Raw genomic sequence first — 23,123 nt, forward strand, 5'->3', positions numbered from 1 at the left:
TCCCAATTCAGTTTTACAAACTGGCATGGACCCTTATTTAGCTTGCATTTATCATGACTCTCTTGTCCAGTGCAAAGTCCACAGTGACTGGAAGAAAGTGCAGGTGACTCCCTTACACAAGAAGGTTAAAGATTGAACCTGAAAAATTACAGACCAATATCCTTAACATTGGTTTGCTGCAGAATTCTTGAATATATTCTCAGTTCAAGTATAATAAATTTCCTTGGAACAGAAAGGTTCTGTCAATGAATCAGCTAGGTTTTAGAAAGCATCATTCATGCAGAACTCAGCTTGCCCTCCTCTTACACGACATATAGTAATCTACAGATGAGGGCAATATGCAGATTCCATATTTGCAGATTTCTGAAAAGTATTTCACACAGTGCTCCACTGCAAACTGTTAAATATGGAATAGGTCCCAATATGTGAGAGGCTTAAAGACTTCTTACATAATAAAACCTGGTACACTGTCCTCAACAGCAAGTATTCATCAGAAGCAAGGGTAGCAGGAGTACCCCATGGAAGTGTGATAGGACTCCCACCTTTCCAAAACACATTTATCCTGAGACACTGAGCTCGCATTCTGCTCTGCCGCACAGGCAGACGTATTAATTCAGTATATGTATGAAGTAAGGGTTAACGTGTAGTGTGGATACATACCTACCTAGAACTATTTCCATATATTTTTCATATATATTTATATTATACATATTTTCTATATATATAAATGATCTGGCAGACAGAGTGGGCAGCAATCTGTGTTTGTTTGCTGACGGTGCTGTAGTGTATAGGGGGGTGTTGTTGTTTAGTGACTGTGGAGATATACAAGATGACTTAGACAACATTTCTAGTTGGTATGATGAATGGAAGCTAGCTCTAAATGTATAAAAATGTAAGTCAGTGCAGATGAGTAGGAAACAGGCCTGTAATCTTTGAGTAAAGCATTAGTAGTGTCCTGCTTGACACAGTAACATAGTTTAATTCAGAGGTAAGCTGCTAGGTTTGTTAGCAGTAGGTTCGGTCAACCTGCAAGTATTATGGTGACGCTTCAGAAACTCAAATGACAATTCTTAGTGGGAAGTTGATGTTCTTTTTGAGGAACACTATTAAGGAAATTTAGAGAACTGGCATTTGAAGCTGACTGCAGAATGATTCTACTGCAGCTAATATACATTTTGCATAAGGGCCACAAAGATAAGATAAGATAGAGAAATTAGGGCTCATACAGAGGCACACAGTCAGCCATTTTCCCCTTGCTCTACTTGTGAGTGAGGTGGGAAAGGAAAGGACTAGCAGTAGTAGTACAGGGTACCCTCCACCACACACCATATGATGGCTTGCAGAGTAGATGTATAGGTGTAGATGTAGATCTCAACGCTTCACTGGAAGACATAAGACATTCTTTTCTTCTTCATTATGTTGGTGACCAGGTCAGTCTCTCAGTTGACAGTTTCGTTGGGGGGCGAATCCTCCAGAACTGACATATTTTTATTTATTCCAATTGTCATGATTTTTCTTTCAGTTCTGAGGACCTGATCTGTTCTTCCTTCATTTTTAAGTTGTAATAGGACGTCACAAGCATAAGTGACTTCTTCTAAGAGACTGGCAGTTCTCTAGTGTTGGATCTTAATGTCTGACAAGTGTATCCTATTACATGGTGACCAGATTGGAAATTGAGCTTTTTTCACTTTGTTGTTTTTATTTAATCATGTTTCTTTCTCCCTTAGTTTTTCTTGATGATTTCTCCAAGACATTTGAACTGTAGAACTATCTCAATTTTTCAATTTTTGAAGCTATATAATGTAACTGTATAGATAAAAAGTATACTCAACCAAGTGGCAGCAGGAGAACATACATATCAAATTTATTAAAATTTGCAAACTTTTGGAGTCAGTGACTCCTCCTCCTGGCAGAAGTGTTAAAGGTGAAGGACTGGTGAGGTTTAGGAAATGAGGAGCAGTGAGAAAAGTTGTCAAGACCCTGGGTCAAGGGAGATTTACCAGAGAGAATGAGAAGGGAAGACTGATTGTTGGTGACTGCTGCCTGACCTTAATGTACATTGATCTCTTTGGTCTCAGCATTTCTTCTCAGTAACTTCCTTTTTTTCACTCACTTTTAATTTTCTGTATCTTTTACTTTCTGACCTCTCTATTTTTCCCTGCCCTCCACCTCTACCATAAACAATGCACTTAAGGTTTTCTGCTCTTATTAATTCTTGCGCCATGTATTGTCAGTAATCTCTGCCTTGATTGTTATACTACGCTCACTTTTAATTTTCTGTATCTTTTACTTTCTGACCTCTCTATTTTTCCCTGCCCTCCACCTCTACCATAAACAATGCACTTAAGGTTTTCTGCTCTTATTAATTCTTGCGCCATGTATTGTCAGTAATCTCTGTCTTGATTGTTATACTATTTTCCAGCTTTAAGCTTTTCAGATCTCATCCGGTGCAGTCCCCAACAATCAGTCTTTCCTTCTCATCCTGTACAATAGGTCTCCCCTGACCCGGAGTTCTGGGTGTCTTTCTTGAACTCTCTCTATTTCCTAAACTTCACTGTCCCCTTCCTTGTTCCATTTTCCTTCCCCTTCAATCCTTCTGCCAGAAGGAGCCACTGGCTCCAAAAGCTTGCAAATTTACTAAACCTTTATATATGATTTCTCTTCCCACCACTTGGCGAGCAAAAGTTTTATCTATCCAGTTACATTATATTTTCAAAAACTGATAATTTTCACTGATATATTAACCGGGGTTTGATTACAAAATGCCAACACAAATAACAACCTTGAGTGTAAAGGTCTAAATAATGTCGAGGCCAGTGAATTGGGACACCTCTTCCTATCCATCAAATGTCTGCCAGACAGGGGACTTCTGTTCTGGAAATCTATCACACTACAAACATTAAGCAGCATAGTCAACTCCAGGTTTGTGTACACTTTCGGGGCACTGTATCAGAAACCAAACTCATGATGATCTCTATTAAATAGTTCCATGCTTGTCCCATTTGTAATGATCAATTACACAGTTGATGCTATGTGAAAGTAATGTGGTGATATGAGACACATAACAGCACAAGCAAGATGTGAGTTGCATATTAACAGGACCTTTGGTGAAGTGGTACATAAAACACTGGTGACGAACCCTACAATTACAGCTTCACCAGACGTAACCAAGAGAGCATTTTGAATATTTCCTGTACAAAACAGTTTCATGTGGTAGGCTGATGCATTCTAGTTATAAGTGTTTCCTATTATTAATGTACTATGAAAAGTTATAGAAAATGATTTCTATCTTGGAAACAAATTGTTCCCCAACCCATGTGCATATAACATATTTTCTGCTACTGAGTATGAGAAATGTGCTCTTAAGGATTCACCATAATTCTGTGTTACATCCGGTGTGTGTGTGTGTGTGTGTGTGTGTGTGTGTGTGTGTGTGTGTGTGTGTGTGTGAACTTTCAAGTACTGTTAATAGACAATTCGACAGTACAAAAAAATTACACTAGTTTTTGTCATTGTCAGTTTCTTCCTCAGAGAGGAAGAGTTGGCGAAGGCTGGAAAAGATGGACATGTCACTCACATCTGATGCTGAGATGGACCAACCTGAACCCACCCTTTCTCCTACCTGAGGAAAGGACTAACAGCTCCAAAAATTAAGATAGTTTTTCTACTTTTATATATGGAAATGGAACTGTCGTGTGGCTAGGGCCTCCCGTCGGGTAGACCGTTCACCTGGTGCAGGTCTTTCGATTTGACGCCACTTCGGCAACCTGCGCGTCGATGGGGATGAAATGATGATGATTAGGACAACACAACACCCAGTCCCTGAGCGGAGAAAATCTCTGACCCAGCCGGGAATCGAACCCGGGCCCTTAGGATTGACAGTCTGTCATGCTGACCACTCAGCTACCGGGGCGGACACTTTTATATATGTCTGTAGGCAATATACTTGGAATTTCTCCTTCTGAAGGTCAGTAATGGCCAATCGTTCTGTCTTCTTATAATTTCTCTGCTGTCTCAAATGAATTTTCCCTTTGACAGAATTACAAAAATAATTCAGCACTCACTTTAAAGGTGAACCCTTAGTGGCAAGGATAGCACACTGAGCAGATTCATGCCCATTTAAATCACATACAAGCAAATACAAAGAAAACACAGATGCCAGTAGGAATTGTATGCCCACATTAATGGAACAAATGCCCAGGCTTTTACGTCACAAAAAATAAAATAGAAGTAAAAAAAAAAAAAAAAAATTCTCACTAAAGACATTAAATAGATATGTATTGGATCACTTATGTAAAAGAGCCTAATTTTTCCACTTAACTTCCTCATTGCTATCTATTCTATCTGGAATATTTTACACACTCACTAAAAGCCAGTCTTCAAGAATGACAAGCAAGCAGTTCAACAAGCTCTTATCTTCTTTTTCAAGTGCAGTCAAGCACTTTTATGTACAAGTAAGTAGATGGAAACTTTCCAAGACATCAACTGCTGTCACAGTTTATCTAAACTAAACTAATCTTGACAGTAATATACAAGAGTAATGAGTCTATCAAGAATTGTGTTGCTAATACAATAGGCTTGCATGCTAAAAATAATATTTATATGCAAAAGTCGTAATCTACCAATTCTATAATTAACAACATATCAATGTCATTTTAAATAAACAAATATTACTTTTCTCAGAAAGTTTGGTGGTCATGCTATTTTACCTTTCAGGCAGTTATTTGCTAATTAGCATAAGCTGCTGATTTTGTAAGCTGTGTGAAAAATTAAATATACATGTGTATGTAAATTATAGAATATTATGTAGTATAACCTACAGCACTGAAATTAAAAACTGATATCCAATTCTTTAACCTTAAGGCTTCGTCATGGAATGCTCTATCATTTTTAGAGTTGTCTGTCTCATTCTACATAGTTTCTACTTTGTGGATAACATGTTACAGCTGTTACCTTTGCAAATGAATTAATATCATTATGAGGCAGCATGGAATTTGAAACTAGCAAATAAGTTGCCATATTATTGTTAGCAGCGGTAGAAAACAATGGCAAGTTTATATCTCATTCAATAGGTATAGTTTCTGGTTTGTGGACTATTTGTTAAAAGTGTGATCTTGTAATTGCACTATTACATCGTAAAAGCAGCATGGATTTGAAACTAGCAAACGAGTTGTCATACTATCATTAAGCAAGGGTAGCAAACAATTGCATGTTTATTATAAGGCACACACTTTAACTGCATTTCCTGTGGGCATGATTATGACTTAATTAGTAGGAGTGAGGAACTATGGGATATTTGTTGAACAGGATAAAATATTAGATATCCCATATGCAGAAAGCCACAAATTAAAGCACACAGTAAATTTTACAGTTAAAGGTAATAGACAGTCATGAATAATGTCTCAGTTCATATAAATAACACAAGACTCCATGAAATCACAAAAGTCTTATAAGAATAGTACTAATTAATGCAGCCGTAGAAAATGGTCACGGCTCAGAAAGAACATAAAGCATTCAATGCAATGCAAGAAATTTGTGGGATCATAAATCAGAAAACAGGCTTTTGTAAGAAGTGTCAGAGGAAAAAGCAAGAACTACTATTACAAATGATGAATTAGGTTTCCAACCCTCAGGCATTTTGATAAGATAAAACATACTTCTGGCCTTTGTAGCCATTTTCTTCAGCTGCAACACCAGCGATTCATTATCATCCTCGACCCTAGCTGACTTCTTGCGCAATCTTTGAGCCTGAAAAGAAGGATTTCAGTGATTTACAGTCTAGAACTTACAACTAAGAGCAATATTATCTGGAAACACACAGTCAGTAAATATCAAGTGCTGGAAAATTGGTTCTATTCTTATTGTTTTTCAGATATGTGAAATATTACTGTGTGGTTTCAGAGAACTGCTTCATCAGAAATTTTTTAATTTCCTTGTGTAGAACATAAAAAAAATTACACACAAAACAAGTGTAAGCACCACAAGAAAATTAAAACTTTTCTTTGAACAAATACACACTGTCTTCATACCTAAAGGTGCCATCAGCACTGACATGGGTGAACAAGATGACAGAAGTGCTCCATGTGGATACATTGTAGACAGGGAAAACTGCATCTGTCGCATAGCAATAACATTTTGATGAAGTGCAGGTGCTCTGCTTGTTTCATCAACAAATTCACCATGTATAACCTGGACACCAACAGATGTAGTGTCTTTTATATTTTCCCCTGCACTGTCATTCATTGGTGTTCTACTTTCTGTCAATGTTTCTGCTGCATCTAGATATTCGTCTGAATCTGATTTGTTCTCAACAAATGATCCAGTGTAAATGTTTTCTACACTGTCTAAGAATCTCACATCATTTTCACTAATGGCCTGCACATTCAATGGTGCATCAATGTAGGCTGTAAAATCAGTCTGCACTTCTTTTATGTCTGAGATAGAGTGAACTGCATAACACTGAGTTTCTCTTGTTTCAACACTGTGTATAAAATCTGTCTGTGTACACTGATTTACAGACTCTGTGTCAGTCTGTGTTTCAACTTCAAAATTTCTTTGTGCAGATGTCTGCGTCTCTTCGTTAACTGTCTCAAAGTGCAAAGTCTGTGTTGATGACACTTGATACTCTATTTCTGGAAGAGATACCTGAACTGACCTCGTAGTACAGTTGCTTACATTCAGTGTCTGTGTTCCCATGTCAGATTTTTCAACTGATTTTGAGAGAGAATGCATTGCTGTATGTGATTTAAATGCAGACTGGATGACCACTGGGCGAGCCAGTGAACTGATTTGTAGTGGATCTTCACTGGATTGCAATCCGAATGATGAATGGAGCACTTCCTTGGGAACAGGTGTTTCATGATGACTCAGGCCAGAAAGCTTCGACAATAATTCAGAGTGCACATCCGAGGGAAGTGCTTCTGTGATATCTCGCAATATCATTTTTGACCGTCCTCTTCTCTGCAGCTAAGACAATATTAAAAATCGTCTATTACAGATCAGAAAAAAAAGTCAGACTTATTTCTTTTACTTTAAAAATATAAATGATGTATACAGTATAGCAAAACACTGACTAACTACTGGAAAAAAATGTTTCTGTCCCAAAACTACAGTCAGAAATTTATAAAAAAGTCCCTGATAATTTAAATACTATTTGTCATTGCATAAATAGTAAAAGTCAGTAGCTTTAAACTTCAAAAAAATTAAAAGCAAATGCACATGAACAGAAATTAAAATTGGCACTGTACATGGAATGAAAAAAGAGCCACAAAAAGTTTATTGTAACAAGCATAATTAAAAAAGTAATTACCAGCACGAAAGCTTTGTACAGCCCTCAAAGGAGTCTTTTATGGCCCTCTCCTTCACTATTTTGACCTAACACAACAATTATTTCCTATGTATTCTGGAATCAGTATAGACTGAGGTTGTGCACATATTTTCATCATCAGTGAAGTGGGGTCCGAATCCTCATCTGGCCTTCTAGACTGGGGTTTTTAATGTCTTACCTAAATAGGATGTCTTCTATTCAATTTCCTTTCCTGTTCTGGTACAAAATGAGTTCAAAAGCTTGTTTCAACGTAATTTGCTCTTAGCAGTATCTTGCTGTCTTTATTTAAAGACAAAGTTGTTTGCTTATTTTGTCTTGTCTGGTGTAATTATTTTCTGGGGAAATGCACACATAGTAAATTAAGTATTTATTCAACATAAGTCTACAACAGGGATACTGTGTAAGGTACATAACCAAATGTCTTACAGAGGCCTCTTTAAGGATCTTGTACTTCTTACGTTCACTTCTTAGTGTATTTACTTCTTAATGGTTTTTGATGATGATAATAAACATCTGTTTCAGCTGACCTACAATTTGGGCATTCACAATATAAGACTTAAGACCAATTTTCATCAAGGCTTTGCTCTTTGTTTATGCTTCAGATGTAGTTATGTACTCTGGTGAAAATGTACGCAACAAGCTCCCATTTAACATGCAGCAAGAAACTGAGAATTCCTACCAATTCAAACATACCTTGTTAGCTACCAATTCAAATAGCTCACTAGCTACCCTTCTACAAGTTATCCAATTATCTAGACACAAGAATAGGAAACTCTTGTTAGCTACATGCCATTTAGCAGTGTTCATTGCAAAGTCAGATGTGAAGTTGCAGCATGTTCTATCCAGGTCTGTGTTGTTACTGGTGTAGGTAACAATTTCCTTTGAATAAATTCAACATAAACAAGGGATTATTAAGCAATTGATAGAAGATAAACAGCAACTATTTAATTAGAACTCCACAGATGGTGTGACTGCACAAAAACATACCAGTAAATGGTTCACAATATGTTACCAAGCAGTCACCAGTGACTTGGTATCTGTATTGCCACGCAATCTGAGTTTTGTCACCTTTTCAAACACAGAGCCATATTGTTTTATTTTGAAAATTAATGAGCAGGTTTTGAATATTAGCTTTTTATGGGAAGTGTGGACTGAAGTTTAAGACAATCATACAGAAGAATCAGTGTGGAAGGAAGTGGGAAACTGAAATACTGATAAATGATGTGATGCATTAGAAGTACATTAAGGATGTGGATATTGTAATAAAGTATATCATGGCAGGCAGTTTAGTTGAAGAGGATGGACATCTCTAAACTGGGTAGAAGAGGAATGGAAATTTTAAAAAGGGCAATTACAGATATTGGACAGTCAGTCACAGATACTAGAAAGGTAACTCCAAAGGAACCGTGGGTAACAGAAGAAATACTTCAATTGATCAGCAAAAGATAGTAGTACAAAAATGTTAAGGAAAAGGCAGGAATACAACAATGTAAATCACTTAGGGATAAAGGAAATAGGAAGTGCAGGGCAGCCAAAATGAAATGAATGCAGAAAAAATGCAAATACATAGAGAAAGAAAAAGAAAATGATCTCGGAAAGACTGACTCAGCATGTAGAAAACTCAAAACAACCTTCTGTGAAATTAAAAACAATGTTGGTAAGATTTAAAGTGTATTGGTAATTCCACTATTAAACAGAGAGGGGAGAGTGGATAGGTGAAAAGAGTACACTGTAGGCCTGTATGAGGGGAGAACTTGTCTCCTGACTTGCAGAAGAAGAAACTAGTGTCGATATGGATGATGTAGGGGATTCAGTATTAAAGCCAGAACTGAAGAGAGCTCTGGAAGACCAGAAGGGATAGATAACATGCCATCAGAATTTTTAAAAACATTGAGGGAAATGGCAGCCAAACAACTATTCAAGTGGGTGTGCAGAATCCATGAGACTAGCACCATGCCATCAGACTTAGAAAAATATCATCCATACAATTCCAAAAATAGCAAGTGCAGATAGGTGCGAAACAACTGCACAATCAGCTTTACATCTCATTAAAGTCACTTTCTGACAAGAATAACGTACAGAAGAATTGAAAATTAAATGGAGGATCTGTTAGATGACCATCAGTTTCACTTTAAGAAAGATAAAGACACCTGAGAGGCAGTTCTGATGTTGCACTTGATAATGGAAACAAGGTGCATGATGTTTTTGAAATTCTAAGAAAAATAAAAGTAGGCCATAGGGAAAGAGAGTGAAAACAATATGAACAAGAACCAAGAGGCAACAGTAAGTTTGGAAGACCAAGAAGGAAATGCTCAGATTAACCCTCGGGCAGGCACACCTATGTACAAAGTGAGCCAACTACAAATAACATGTGGTTTTTTCCCCCCCCCCCCTTCAAGCCCTTACCTATTGCCTCATTAGTGCTTCAGCTAACACAGTGCTAAGTTGTGCTATCATACATCCAAGTGAGCAGCAGTAATATAAAATAAACAGCGAGTGAGGCAAAAATAAATAAATAAATAAAAATAAATAAATAATTAATAAAAATTAAAAATAAAATAAAATAAATTACTATCTATCAAAGAAAAAGACCCAGATTCTGAGCCAACAGCACACCCCCAATATGGCAGTCATCTGCAAGATAATTAGCAATCAAATAAGCATCTTGCTGGGATCTAATGCAACTGTGCTGTTTAATGCTTCAAGTGGGACATTACTGTGGGATAACACTTGTACGTGACAACAGATTGATATAATGAAAGATCATTTTATTACTGCTTGGTTAAAGAGTGATTCAGCTCATTTAATGCAAGTTTGTTTTATTGTAGTTTAACTAAACTAAGATTAAACTGTGAAGTTGCCCACACATATTTACCTTGGTAGCATAAAGACAGCTGTTCCTTACATATGTATGAGTAGTACGTTGTGCACTTGCTCATGTCATAAAAAACGGACATGCTCTCAAGGATTAAAAAAGCCGTAAGGCAGGGATGCAGTCTTTCACCCTTACTCTTCAACATTTACATTGAAGAAGCAATGATGGAAATGAAAGAAAGGTTCATGAGTGGGACTAAAATTCAGGGTGAAAGGACATAGTGATAAGATTAGCTGGTGACTTTGCTATCCTCAGTAAGAGCTAAGAAGAATTACAGGATCTGTTGAGTGGAGTGAACAGTCCAATAAGTACAGACTATGGATTGAGAATAAACTGGAAAAAGACAAATGTAATGAGAAGTAGTAGAAGAAAATAGTGAGAAACAAAAAATCAAAACGTGTGATCATGAAGTACACAAAGTTAAGGAATTCTGCTACCTTGGAAGTAAAATACCCCATGACATATGAAGGAGGAGGACATAAAAATCAGACTATCACAGGCAAAGAGGGCATTCCTGACCAAGAGAAATCTACTACACAGGCAAATAGGGCGTTCCTGCCTGGCCAAGAGAAATCTACTAGTATCAAATACAGACCTTAATTTGAGGAAGGAATTTCAGAGAATGTACGTTTGCATCACAGCACTGTATGGCAGCAAATTGTTGACATTGGTAAAATCAGAACAGAAGACAATTGAAATATTCAAAATGTATTGCTACAAAAGAATTCCGAAAATCATGTGAACTCTTTAAGATAAGGAATGAGGAGGCTTTCCACAGAATTTGCAAAGAAGCAACATATGGAGAACATTGAAAAGAAGAAGGGACACGATGATAGTACATTTTCTAATGCGTAAGGGAATAGCCTCCATGCTACCAGAGGGAACTATAGAGAGTAAAAGCTGTGTGGCAAGAATGGAACACATCTAGCAAATAACTGAGGACATAAGATGCACATGTTACTTTGAGCTTAAGGGGTTGGTGTAGAAGCTGAATCAAACCAGTGAGAAGACTGAGAAAAAAGAAAAAGACAACATCCTATTTTATAAACCTATAAGCTCCCAGGCTAGAGCAGGAGGCAATTTACAGAGAAAGCATGGTGTGAAGTGGGAAAAGAAGTTCTACTGTCCATCTGTTATTTGGAAATATATGTATAGATACAAATGTCAGTGGGAGGAAAAATACAGTAAAATGTAAATCATATCAGGAGCATTCTTTTCAATCACTAGCAGCAACCCATATCGTTCTGTAAAAATATCATGTGCAAACAGAAAAGGAAAATGATGGGAAAATGACAGAGGAGCCACAAAGTGTAAACACAATGGTGTTAACCTACAAATAGACAGTGAATTTCCTATCTGTTTGTTGCAGGTCCTTGACTGGTGACAACAGCTTATAGTTTTATGTTTTTTCTGGGTATAAACATGTGCTGTATCTGATGAACTTGTCATCAATGTGAACATAAACTGTAACCTGCTTTCCATTCTTCTCAATGAAGTAGGAGAGCATTCTTCTGAAGTGCTCTCATTCTAAATCTAGGACATGGTATGCATTTCACGTTCTATGTAACAATATGCTAACATGGTTGGATTTCCTAATAATATCTCTTGGTTTTCCAACATGTGCTCTTAAGTGCCTAATTTGCTGGACACCTAAGATATTGTCTATGATTGAATCCTAAAGTGTTTTATGCAGAATGAATCTCAAATACCAAGTGCATCAGATCATTCTGTGGGAAGGTTTTACAGTCATCAGTTATTCTGTTTATTTATATTTCACATCTGCATTATTTCAGCATTCTGTGGTTATACGAATCTTCCATATGGGTATGGTCTGCCTGAACACTGACCAGCAGCTATACTGAAGTCAAATATAGAAGGCAATCCAAATATGGCTAGTCTTTACATTGCTGTAATAAAGGTACAACCTTCTATGTAATTGTGAATGTAGTGTTCCTATGCATTTCATTTAATTGGGTTACTTCCATTGTTCATTGATACTGTTAATCTACCAGAAATAAGTAAAACTTATTAGCATATGACTTCTATTACAAGGATTTATCCTCTGGCTCTACAACCCTTCTTACAACCACCTCCATTTGAAATTCATAGAAAAATGTAATTATGATTTTTTAAATATTTATGTAAGATTGGTCAGCCAGTCAGGCTGTCAGCAGTATGTCATCTTCATAAAGCTTTTATTTTCTATTTTCCTATTTTTCTACATGCCTCCAACATCAAGTTATGTAACTTTTACTTCATTCCAAGGATAAAATTTTAATAACACATAAAATTTCCTGATAAATGTCTGTCATGATGTTAGTAACTTTACTATCAAAGGACATACTGCCTGCATGGAAATAATTTTATATTAGCCAAGCTTCAACAATTGTCCACCAATGGCCATAACAATGGAACACGTCAAAGTCAATACCGGAAGGTATTACATACAAGTCCTAGCTAGAATCTCATGCAAGTTCAGTTTTAAAGCTTGCAGCTTGTTGAGATAAACAATCACCACGATTTGCAAAGAGATTTAATAAGAGGTATTTTCCATTACAGCTGTACGGAATCAACATCAAGGAAATGCCATTATTATACTGCAAGAATGTCATGTAATCAACATATTTGTATGGTTCATTGTCTGCAGTTCCTACAAATAGTATGTCACATTTTCTCAATAAATATGACTACTTTCCTCTCAATAATCAAAGTATCTATATTTAGTTAAGATGCATGGTTTCCTTTATATTCAGAAGGATTATATGTTTTTCCTGTTTAGCTGTCTTTTTAAATTGTATTATTGATTTTAAAACTTTAAGATGTTTTGTACTGCCCAAAGAACAGCTAATATTGTAGCACACTTTCATCCTTGGAAAGATATTTTGACTTTGTGAGTTTTGAAACTGAACTGAAACAATCACCTGATCAATCACATTAGAAATATCATTTTTCCCACAGATTATTCTTTGAATGTTTAGGTATAATATCCAGTTACAAATACAACTGATAATCTCTCATCCAGCACAGTCTCCAGCAATCAGTCTTTCCTTCTCATCCTCTCTGGTAAGTCTCTCCTGACCCAGGATTCAGCATGACTTGCTTGAAGTCACCACTTTCCTAAACATTGCCAGTCCTTTCTCTTCGTCCCTCTCCCATCCCCTTCAACAATTCTGCCAGAAGAAGGAGCCACTGGATTCGAAAGCTTGCACATTTCCTTAAATTTTACCTCTGTTTTCTCGTGCCACTGCTTGATGAGTAGATTTTTTTTCATCTATCCATTTATATTTTCCAAAAATTGATTATTTTCATTGAAATACAATTGATGTATTTATATTGGAACAAATTACAAACTGCTGAAGTAAGTTTTGCATCACCAGCATATCTGTGAACATTTGTGAGATTTGATTCAGCAGGAATAGGGAATGACAGATTATGCCTTATGGAAAAAAAAAAAAAAAAAAAAAAAAAAAAAAAAAAAAAAAACCTACACTATGAAATAAAAAAAAATCAAAACTTTTATCCCTTGTGGATGTGGAACACTTCAACTACGATGAATACATGTTTTTGAAAATGCCTGCAACTCATTTGCAGTAATTTCTGGAAACATTTTAAACAAAACAATAGTCAAAATCAAGGCAGTCTGTTGAAAAGTTTACTTCTCTGGACATCCATGAGATCAAAGTCTGCACTTGAAAACATTCTATGCTGTGGCAAACCATCCATAAAAGCACACTCTTCAACAGTTGACCTCCTTAAGTCATCCACCATATCATGAGATTCCTGTGACAAAACATTGCAAGTTTCAATTGGGCCAAACAGTGCTGAACCAAGCTCTTGTCAGCATGTACCACAGGCCTGCCTGCTGGAAGAAAGTGTTCACAAAGTGGGCGCAATATGATCATGCATCATCATCTTGAAGGACAAATCCATCATTGAAATATTGTTTATATGACAACACAACAGGTTGGAGAATCCTACCCCAAACACAGCACAGCCTTTAAATACCTCAACAGCAATGAGAGGCAGCTGACATCTGCAGAAGATACCAGTTCAGAACATACATTGCTGTTTGTAACGGATGTCTAGAGGACAAACTGATCATGTATTACATGTTGCCTAGGTCACCACAAACCCCACAGGTGAGTCCAAAAAGGTAGTGCACAGTTAAGTTGCATTATCTACAGGCATAAATTAGTATGCAGCAGCCATCAGCTGGTTTTGTTGATGGCACGCACTCACTACAATGCAGATCTTCAGTGTTTTGTGTTTCACAATAGCAATCAAATTTTTGAATGGTGTCACTGTGGTGAACATCAATTTGGTATGTACTTCCCATGCTGACAACCATCCTTGCCCTACATATAGTGCCAATGTCTGCATGGCCTAAACTTGAAACAGATCTTTGAGGCAAGTTGACAGATTCAAAAGTGTACACAAGCTGCATTTTCCTATTCACAACTGGTAGCACAGCATTCTTTACTGATCTGCAGTGAGACAGCAGGTTTACCTCTGCATCCATTACACAGGTGACTGTATGTAGTAATTCGCTGTGGTCATAAGGGTACTGAGAGAGAAGGTTCTAATTTAAAAAAATACACAAAAAGCCTAGTGTGGTGCGATTTTTTTGAGCATTTTCTATGAATTAGTGAGTCCAAAAAATGTTTGTTTGGTTAAGTCATTCAACAGAATGTCCTGCAAATATACTCAATATGGCTGTGCATCAAATCTCATCTGTATCAATAGTGCCAATCATTGTTGGATCAAATATACTTAATGACATCATAACTTCAGTGTATGTTATTTGAGAGACTGACAGTAACAGTTCTGATTGAAACATACCCTCACGCTTAATTTCTGAATGAGCTCGTTTCTGCAGAGATAATTAAAATTCATTATGGAATCACTGGTCATAAAAACTAGTAACAGGGAAGCACATATTAATATACAATACCTCTTCTTCAGCAAAACGAAGTTGCTCTCTTAAGTCTGCTTCTCTCTCCATTGCATCTTGGAGATCTCGGAGTAACTGTGCAGGATCATCTTGAGAACCCCCTCTGGTTAAAGATTCTCGAGAAAGTTTCTGAAATATATAACATAAACCTGTTGTCCTTTTATCAGTTTAACACAAACAAATTCTTTGAAGATTACACAAACAGTAGAGCCACAGATAATCCACTCCTCTTTGTCACAATGCAGCACTTATTATTTACTACAATAGTCATAATTACAAAAATAAATATAAACACACACTCAATATCGCAGCTAAATGATTTTAAGAAGTAAGCAAGAATGGTATATCTGGAAAGTCCCACGTTATCTATTTTTAATCAACATCAACACACATGGAAAATGTACAACAAGAGCACAGAATCAGGTCAATAAACAGTAATAAAAGAGTGCTGTCTAAAAACTGGAAGCGAACACATGTTTTCAATGACTGTGTGTGTTACACTGCACTTACGACAAAACTGTCATATGTAAATTGACTCTGTCCACCTGTATCAGTATGAATGATTTTTATGAGATATAGTTGTAAGTTTGTCGTTGTGTGTTTGTTCTGAAAGAGTATACATATGAAATGTCTCATGGAATGTAAATAATTTAGGATTAAAGGGGATCAATAACTGAATCGCAGAAGCATTGAGTCACTGACACCCCTCTAATTCACATTCCTAGCCAGGTAACCAGTTGCCTCACACCAAGCCACTAGCTACCCACCCCAAGCCCCTATTCTTGCCTCCCACCACTCTCTCCTTCCACACACCATACCTGATGCAACCCCTACCTGACCCTAGTCCGCATGCCAAACTGTAATCTCAACACTCTGAATCCAGCTGGTACTATGTAGGGGCGCAGGTGCGTGCGTGTGTGTGTGTGTGTGTGTGTGTGTGTGTGTGTGTGTGTGTGTGTGTGTGTGTACTCTAGCTTTTACTCCAGTTCCACAAAGGATTCAAAAGCTACCAACTTTTCTTTCTCTTATGAGTATTAAAGTGGAAGGATGGAGAAAGAAAAAAACTTGTATGGGTACACAACATATCCCCTTAAAACAGCAACCATCTATGAATAATCTGTGTAACTGTCAACAGTGTAATATGCCCTTGTTCCACAAAATGACATAATGAGGTATTGTATTCAACCAGCACCATAACCTTTACATAACTAACCTTCAATCTACGGTGATAAGGTTCCCTTTAAAACTGTGATTTCAGTCAAATGCAACATCATAATTTTCTGGTATAAGTCATAAGAGTGAATGAACATCTCATAACTTACTCTTTACTTAGAAATGTGATACTATTCTCTGGTGGGAGCATTAAGTCTGCTAGTTCAATCTGCTTTACTTTACCACACAGTAACAAAATCTTAGGAAACAATCAGAGTTATACTAACCTCCCCTGATGATGTTTTTCCAATTGAACCAAGCATGGGAGGTTTCTTTGTAGGTTTCTTGTCTTCCTTAACTTCTTCCTGAGCCTTCAGTTTTTGTACAGCTTCATCTAGCTCTTTTTGCAGCCTGATTGCCACCTAAAACACAGCTCAGTAAGAAAATTGCCAAGAAAGCTTATTATGAAATATATATGAACATTTTATACATTTCCTATGGTACAGCAGCACATATTTTAATGATTATAGTTCAAGCACACCAGGATAACTGATTCCGGTGAGTGTAGTTTACTATAACAAGCTGCTAAAGTGGGATGTGGATATACTGTAAAGAATAAGCTCTGTTTGCGTGCTTGTGTTATTAAAAATTCAGAATATTGGAAACATTTGCCACTGCAGAAGCCAGCACATATTTAATAGCACAGTGATATCAATACTGTGGATATAGCTTCAGTTGCTTCCATTAAAACTTTAAAATTAAACACTTTTAGAAAGTGGTGATGTTGTGGTCTTCAATCTGATGACTGATTTGATTTAGTTCTTCATGCTATGAAATGTAACAGATTGTAATAACTATATTTGGTACAATATTAGTCCTAAAACAAATAAAATTTTTCCTCTATTGTTCTGCTAGTATATTAATAAAATATTGAAATTATTTGTTAGATAATATTTCATTAACATTTACTGTTCATAGAGTTAATTGAACTATGCTGATTCAAATGGTCCATAAGTTCTACATGATATATTTTCTTTTAAGAGAAATCAGTAATTGACTATATTCAGAAGCCATGAGATCCTAAAAATGTCATGAGGTAATAATTGTTTATTTCCAAAAAGACCTAGCTCTAATTTCCTTCTTTTCATTAAGCAGTTTATTTTTTCTAAAAATCTGGTGATGTGGGAATTAGATTAGGAAATGAGACACTTAAAGCAGTAGACACATTTTGTTATTTGGGAAGCAAAATACCTGATGATGGCCCATGCAGAGAGGGTATAAAATACAGATGGGAGTGACGAGAAAAGTGTTTCTGAAGAAGAGAAACTTGTTAACAATGAATATAGGTTATTACATATTTTCCGAATATATTTGTATGAGATGTAGTCATGTATAAAAGCATTAACAGTTTCAACAAGAAGAGAATAGAACCTTTTGGAATGTGGTGTCACTGAAAAACGTTAAAGATTAGGTGGGTAGATCATGTAACTAATGTGGAGGTAATGAATAGGACTGGGGAGAAAAGAAATTTATGGCACAGCTTGACTAAAACAAGGGATCAGTTGATAGGACACATTCTGAGTCATCAAGGGATCACCGATTTGTTATTGGAGGGAAGTCTGTGGCGGGGGGTAAAAACTGTAGAGGAAGACCAAGAGATGAATACTGTAACGAGATTCATAAGGATGTAGGTTGCAGTAGTTATTCAGAGATAAAGAATATTGCACAGGACAGAGTAGCATGTAGAGCTGCAACAAACCAGTCTTTAAACAGAAGACCACAACAACAACAAAAAGATATTTTAATTATTTGTAACTAGGTTTGCCCCACCCGAAAATATTCCCATGATTTGATCTTTCAAGCTTCCTTGCTGACTGGATGTTATACTTCTACTGCCCTAATTTTTCTAACCGAGATAATAGATTTGATAACATGAGTAAGGTGCTACTTAAGAAATTAAAAAAAAATTAGGAAAACTGAAAACCTGAGAAATTTCCATGAAATTTGGTAAACCACCAGGGAGATGCACACTGTATCAGCCAGACAGTGCATCAGACTTTCTTACTTGTATAGTTATCTAACGTACAATCAAGTAAAATTATTGCTTGCTTCACTGGAATGACACCACTACTAAATTTGACCCTTACATCACTATAAAGCGAAATTTGATTACTGATTTCACCAGCTGTCCTGATGTTTGTCTATATATGCCACCTCCAGACAATAAGTAGGCAGTCTGTGCTTTGCAATCACCATGTTAATATTTTAGTGGAAAAGTTTTCACCTGATATCAGTCAGTCAATATTTCTATATCAAAGTCCACATATAAGTGAAAAAGTTCACAGTTAAAGTTCAATACCATATAAAGTTCTTTGTGTGAAAGAGGGTATTAGCTACTCATGTGGCTATAATTATTCAGTGTAAATATCTTTCTAACTTATTTAGAAGAATGCCTCAGCTGTAATAGTCAACCTAACTTTTCTGTATTAATATACTAGTAAAGATCTTATGACTGACTCCAAGAACTGTTTTTAATTATCCATCTTCGATCAAATGGTGTGTTGGTGAAATTTTCTCATCAGTATACGATTAGTATATGAACAACAGAGGACTTCATTATGTGAATGTGTTCTGAAGAGTTTGCCACTGTCTAAAAGACATTATGTACAACAGATAACTTGGTTTATTGGCATTATTATCTTGAAGAAAAAGTGGACTAATCAGAATGCAGTTAATAATGGCATTCTTGTTCACAAATATTGTGTGATATGAAAAGACATACATAAGCTAATCATTGCCAGACTGTGTTTTGGCCTGAATAAACGGGAAATCTAAATAAATGGTATTGCATCTATCATTGAATTGTGAGACTACCAATTCAAACAATTGAGAACTTACAGTGACTCAGTCAGGTTTGTACAGTTACATTAGACTATCTTGTGCAATTCCATCAGGGATGGAAACAATAAACAAAAATGAGAAAAGCCAACCACGCACCTGTAGCTAAGTTGTGTGTATCAAAATGACATTTATAGTAGCAAAGGGAGTTTATTAACTACCACTTTCTTCAGCTTAAGTGCACGCACATAGCCACACCAACATCCAAATGCACCCACTTGCAAGTTATAAGTGGCTGCTCAGGATGAGAGGGATTGTAGGAGAGGACAGGAGCTTGGCTGTTGGGAGCAGATCATATGTACAGTGAAATGAAGGGGTGGGGAGGTAATGGGAGGAAGAGAGGGAAAGACATAGTCAAAGAAACTGGTAACTGCCAAGAGAATTGCACAAATACTGAAGTAACTGTTGAAGCCATTGCTGTTAGCCTCCATCTGGCAGTGTACATTTGTATGGATATAAAGCTGGTTAGTTGTCACCCCCATTTAAAATGCTGTATGTGTATGCAATGCAGCTGCTTTCACAAGTGACACTACCTTATATAGGATGGGAAATGCCTGTGAAGCATGAGTCTTGCAAATGCGGTACAGGACCGACAGTAGGTTTGACAGATGAGTGGATTAGAATTTGTTAGGTAGATGAAGGAACACTACTTAAAGAGATGAAGCTCGGATGCATCTCATTTTCAATGAGACACAAAAGTTAGCCAGATCCCCATGATCTAGAGGCAGCAACGTTATCCACTAGACCACGAGCTGCGGGCTCTACAAATGTTACCCATGGGAAGACACTGTTGGCAGTATTGGTGAATAAGGACCTGAAAATGTGGTTTTATTTTTGGTAAAATGCACATATATTTTAGGCAAAATTCATGCGTGTGTGTGTGTGTGTGTGTGTGTGTGTGTGTGTGTGTGTGTGTGTGTGTGTGCACATGCTAGTGTATATGCGTGTGTGTGCGTGTGTGTGTGTGTGTGTGTGTAAATGGTTAGGCACACATATTTAAAATATTGTCATGCAACATGCCCGAAGACAAAGCTTTAATGCTTTGAAATAACTTCCTGCCAATAGGGGAGCTTTTTGATTATTATGTTTACTTCCACAAAAACTTCAAAAGCTTTTTCAAAAATGGTCTTTGTTTGCTTTCTTCTTTTGGCTCTATTTAAGATTTCAATAACTAATTGTTTCTGTTGAGAAATAGCAGCTTTTTCTTTCTCTTTTGAACCATTTCGATAATTACAAAAATAATTTACATCTTTTGTTGGCATTCATAGCCATGTTACACACACTTGCCAATGCTACATGTAGAAGTGATAAGGCACTGAGCTTAGTAGTAGAACCAGAAATATATCTGCACATTAGGGAAAGAATTTTGGCATGGTCAAAACATTTTACAAAGTTTTGTTTTCTGGCAGCTATAGGAAAGACACTATAAACTGACAGTTGGCTGTGAGCATAAGCAAATCAGAATTATAACCTCCAGAGGGGAAAGGAGCAGTTTGGGGAAACTGCCTTGCCTCCTTCTTGCAGGACAGCAGCCTACACTCTTGTTCTGTGAAAGCAGAACTTGACACATGATTATGGGGTTTGCTGATCCCTTCTGGTGATGTGAAAGCTGCAATCAAAGTCTACAATGGAACAGGATTAGTCTCTTCCCTCATTTGAAAATAAGAAAGGAAAACATTGAACAACATACAAGACAAAGTATTCGGTAACTGCTACCAAGCATTTACTTGCTGAGGTTAACAGTGTCACACATGAGAGAGTTCAGGCCTGATCTTTATGGGTATTTGGTGCTACGATAATTGTGTCTGCATTATATCAGTTTCTGAACTTCAGTTAAGAGACAAACATATATGTTCCTTTGTTTTAAGGTGCTAGGTCACTTGGCTCAGTACTATGATCAGTACTATGCTGCAAAAAAAAAAGCTATTTCAAACTACCTCTGATAAAATAGTCCATCAGGATACAATTCCAGAATGAGATTTTCACTCTGCAGTGGAGTGTGCGCTGATATGAAACTTCCTGGCAGATTAAAACTGTGTGCCCGACCGAGACTCAAACTCGGGACCTTTGCTTTTCGCGGGCAAGTGCTCTACCATCTGAGCTACTGAAGCACGACTCATGCCCGGTACTCACAGCTTTACTTCTGCCAGTACCTCGTCTCCTACCTTCCCAACTTTACAGAAGCTCTCCTGCGAACCTTGCAGAACTAGCACTCCTGAAAGAAAGGATATTGCGGAGACATGGCTTAGCCTCAGCCTGGGGGATGTTTCCAGAATGAGATTTTCACTCTGCAGTGGAGTGTGCGCTGATATGAAACTTCCTGGCAGATTAAAACTGTGTGCCCGACTGAGACTCGATCTCGGGACCTTTACCTTTTGCGGGCAAGTGCTCTACCATCTGAGCTACCGAAGCACGACTCACGCCCGGTACTCACAGCTTTACTTCTGCCAGTACCTCATCTCCTACCTTCCCAACTTTACAGAAGCTCTCCTGCGAACCTTGCAGAGTGAAAATCTCATTCTGGAAATATCCCCCAGGCTGTGGCTAAGCCATGTCTCCACAATATCCTTTCTTTCAGGAGTGCTAGTTCTGCAAGGTTCGCAGGAGAGCTTCTGTAAAGTTGGGAAGGTAGGAGACGAGGTACTGGCAGAAGTAAAGCTGTGAGTACCGGGCGTGAGTCGTGCTTCGGTAGCTCAGACGGTAGAGCACTTGCCCGCAAAAGGCAGAGGTCCCGAGTTCGAGTCTCGGTTGGGCACACAGTTTTAATCTGCCAGGAAGTTTCAGGATACAATTCACTGTTTAACAGCATATATTAGATAATTTTGTGTTTGCAAATTATAATGCATATTTTGCATCTATATTCACATTTATCACAAGAGAAAGAATACCTCATACTATGTAACAGTCAACTGCAGAAAGACACAATTTTTATATATTCTCATTTCACATCCAAATTCATAAGAAACAGAATACAAAGGAACTGAAAGTTTTAACATAAGAAGCACATGTATTTGGAACATTACACCCTGAATTTCATAATTGTAAAAAAAATATGGTTCACAGTGTATTCTCTCTCTCAGACAATCAGCTCATCTCACTTCTTGTCCAGCCTCCAGTCTTAAATGAAGTGTACTGGCCAGTGGATTGCATAAATTTCTGATAACACTTAGGTAATCCAAAATTGGAATCTCTCTAGTAAAGTATCATTCTTGGGTCCCTATTTATAATATGCAGTGTTTTGTGCCTATCTTGACCTAGGATCCTAGATGACTTGCTCTTTCTTTCCCCATAATGCAGCACTTCAGCTTCTCAATACCTTGCTTTTCTACATTACCCCTTGAGGAAAATATTTTAATTATATTTCCTCTCTCATTGATCCTTGTCTCAGTTTGACTAGCATGAATAATTTTAACATGTATGATTATTAAATTTGTCTTTCATGTAGTTGAGTTCTACTGTTTCAGCTTGTTTTCTAAGTATGACACTTTACCTTCAACAGCTACATTTTTCTCTTTCAAAAATAATCTCCATGAACTTTTACACTATTCTACTGTGGAAACAGTGAATTAGAAAATTCTTAAATCCACTCATTTCTTCAATTCTTTTCATGACCTATAAACAATCTGCAATGGTTATGTTCACCTTATAAGAAGTAGTACACTTGTTGCTGCTTCTTTATTTTCATTCCTACAGAGCCGCTTGCGAAGTAATGTTGAGTTTACATTTTTGAGACTTCCATGCTCTTCATAAAGATGACAGCTCTTGTGGCACTTAACGCAGAGGGATTTATTTTGAAGTGATAGACAATTCTCAGCTATTACTTCAGATGCAGAACGTTTTATAAATGGGATAATTAAAGTCTTAACATAGCCCTCTGCAGCTGAGTTTTTCTTGAATCCACAAACACCATGCAATAAGTG

At 37.0% G+C, this 23,123-nt stretch overlaps 1 protein-coding gene across 4 annotated transcripts in view; it reads right to left on the reverse strand.

Moving 5' to 3' along the window:
* Positions 1-23,123, reverse strand: part of LOC126456788 (trichohyalin) — a 378,453-nt gene that overhangs the window by 155,854 nt on the left and 199,476 nt on the right. For all 4 annotated transcript variants that reach the window (XM_050092572.1, XM_050092571.1, XM_050092573.1 and 1 more), the window contains 3 exons: positions 16,593-16,727; positions 15,154-15,282; positions 5,658-5,748 (listed from right to left, as the gene is read on the reverse strand). In XM_050092572.1, coding sequence (XP_049948529.1) covers positions 5,658-5,748; positions 15,154-15,282; positions 16,593-16,727 — 355 coding nt within the window. The remainder of the gene's footprint in view (positions 1-5,657; positions 5,749-15,153; positions 15,283-16,592; positions 16,728-23,123) is intronic.

The sequence above is a fragment of the Schistocerca serialis genome, chromosome 2 (genome assembly GCF_023864345.2).
Source record: "Schistocerca serialis cubense isolate TAMUIC-IGC-003099 chromosome 2, iqSchSeri2.2, whole genome shotgun sequence".
NCBI lineage: Eukaryota > Metazoa > Arthropoda > Insecta > Orthoptera > Acrididae > Schistocerca > Schistocerca serialis.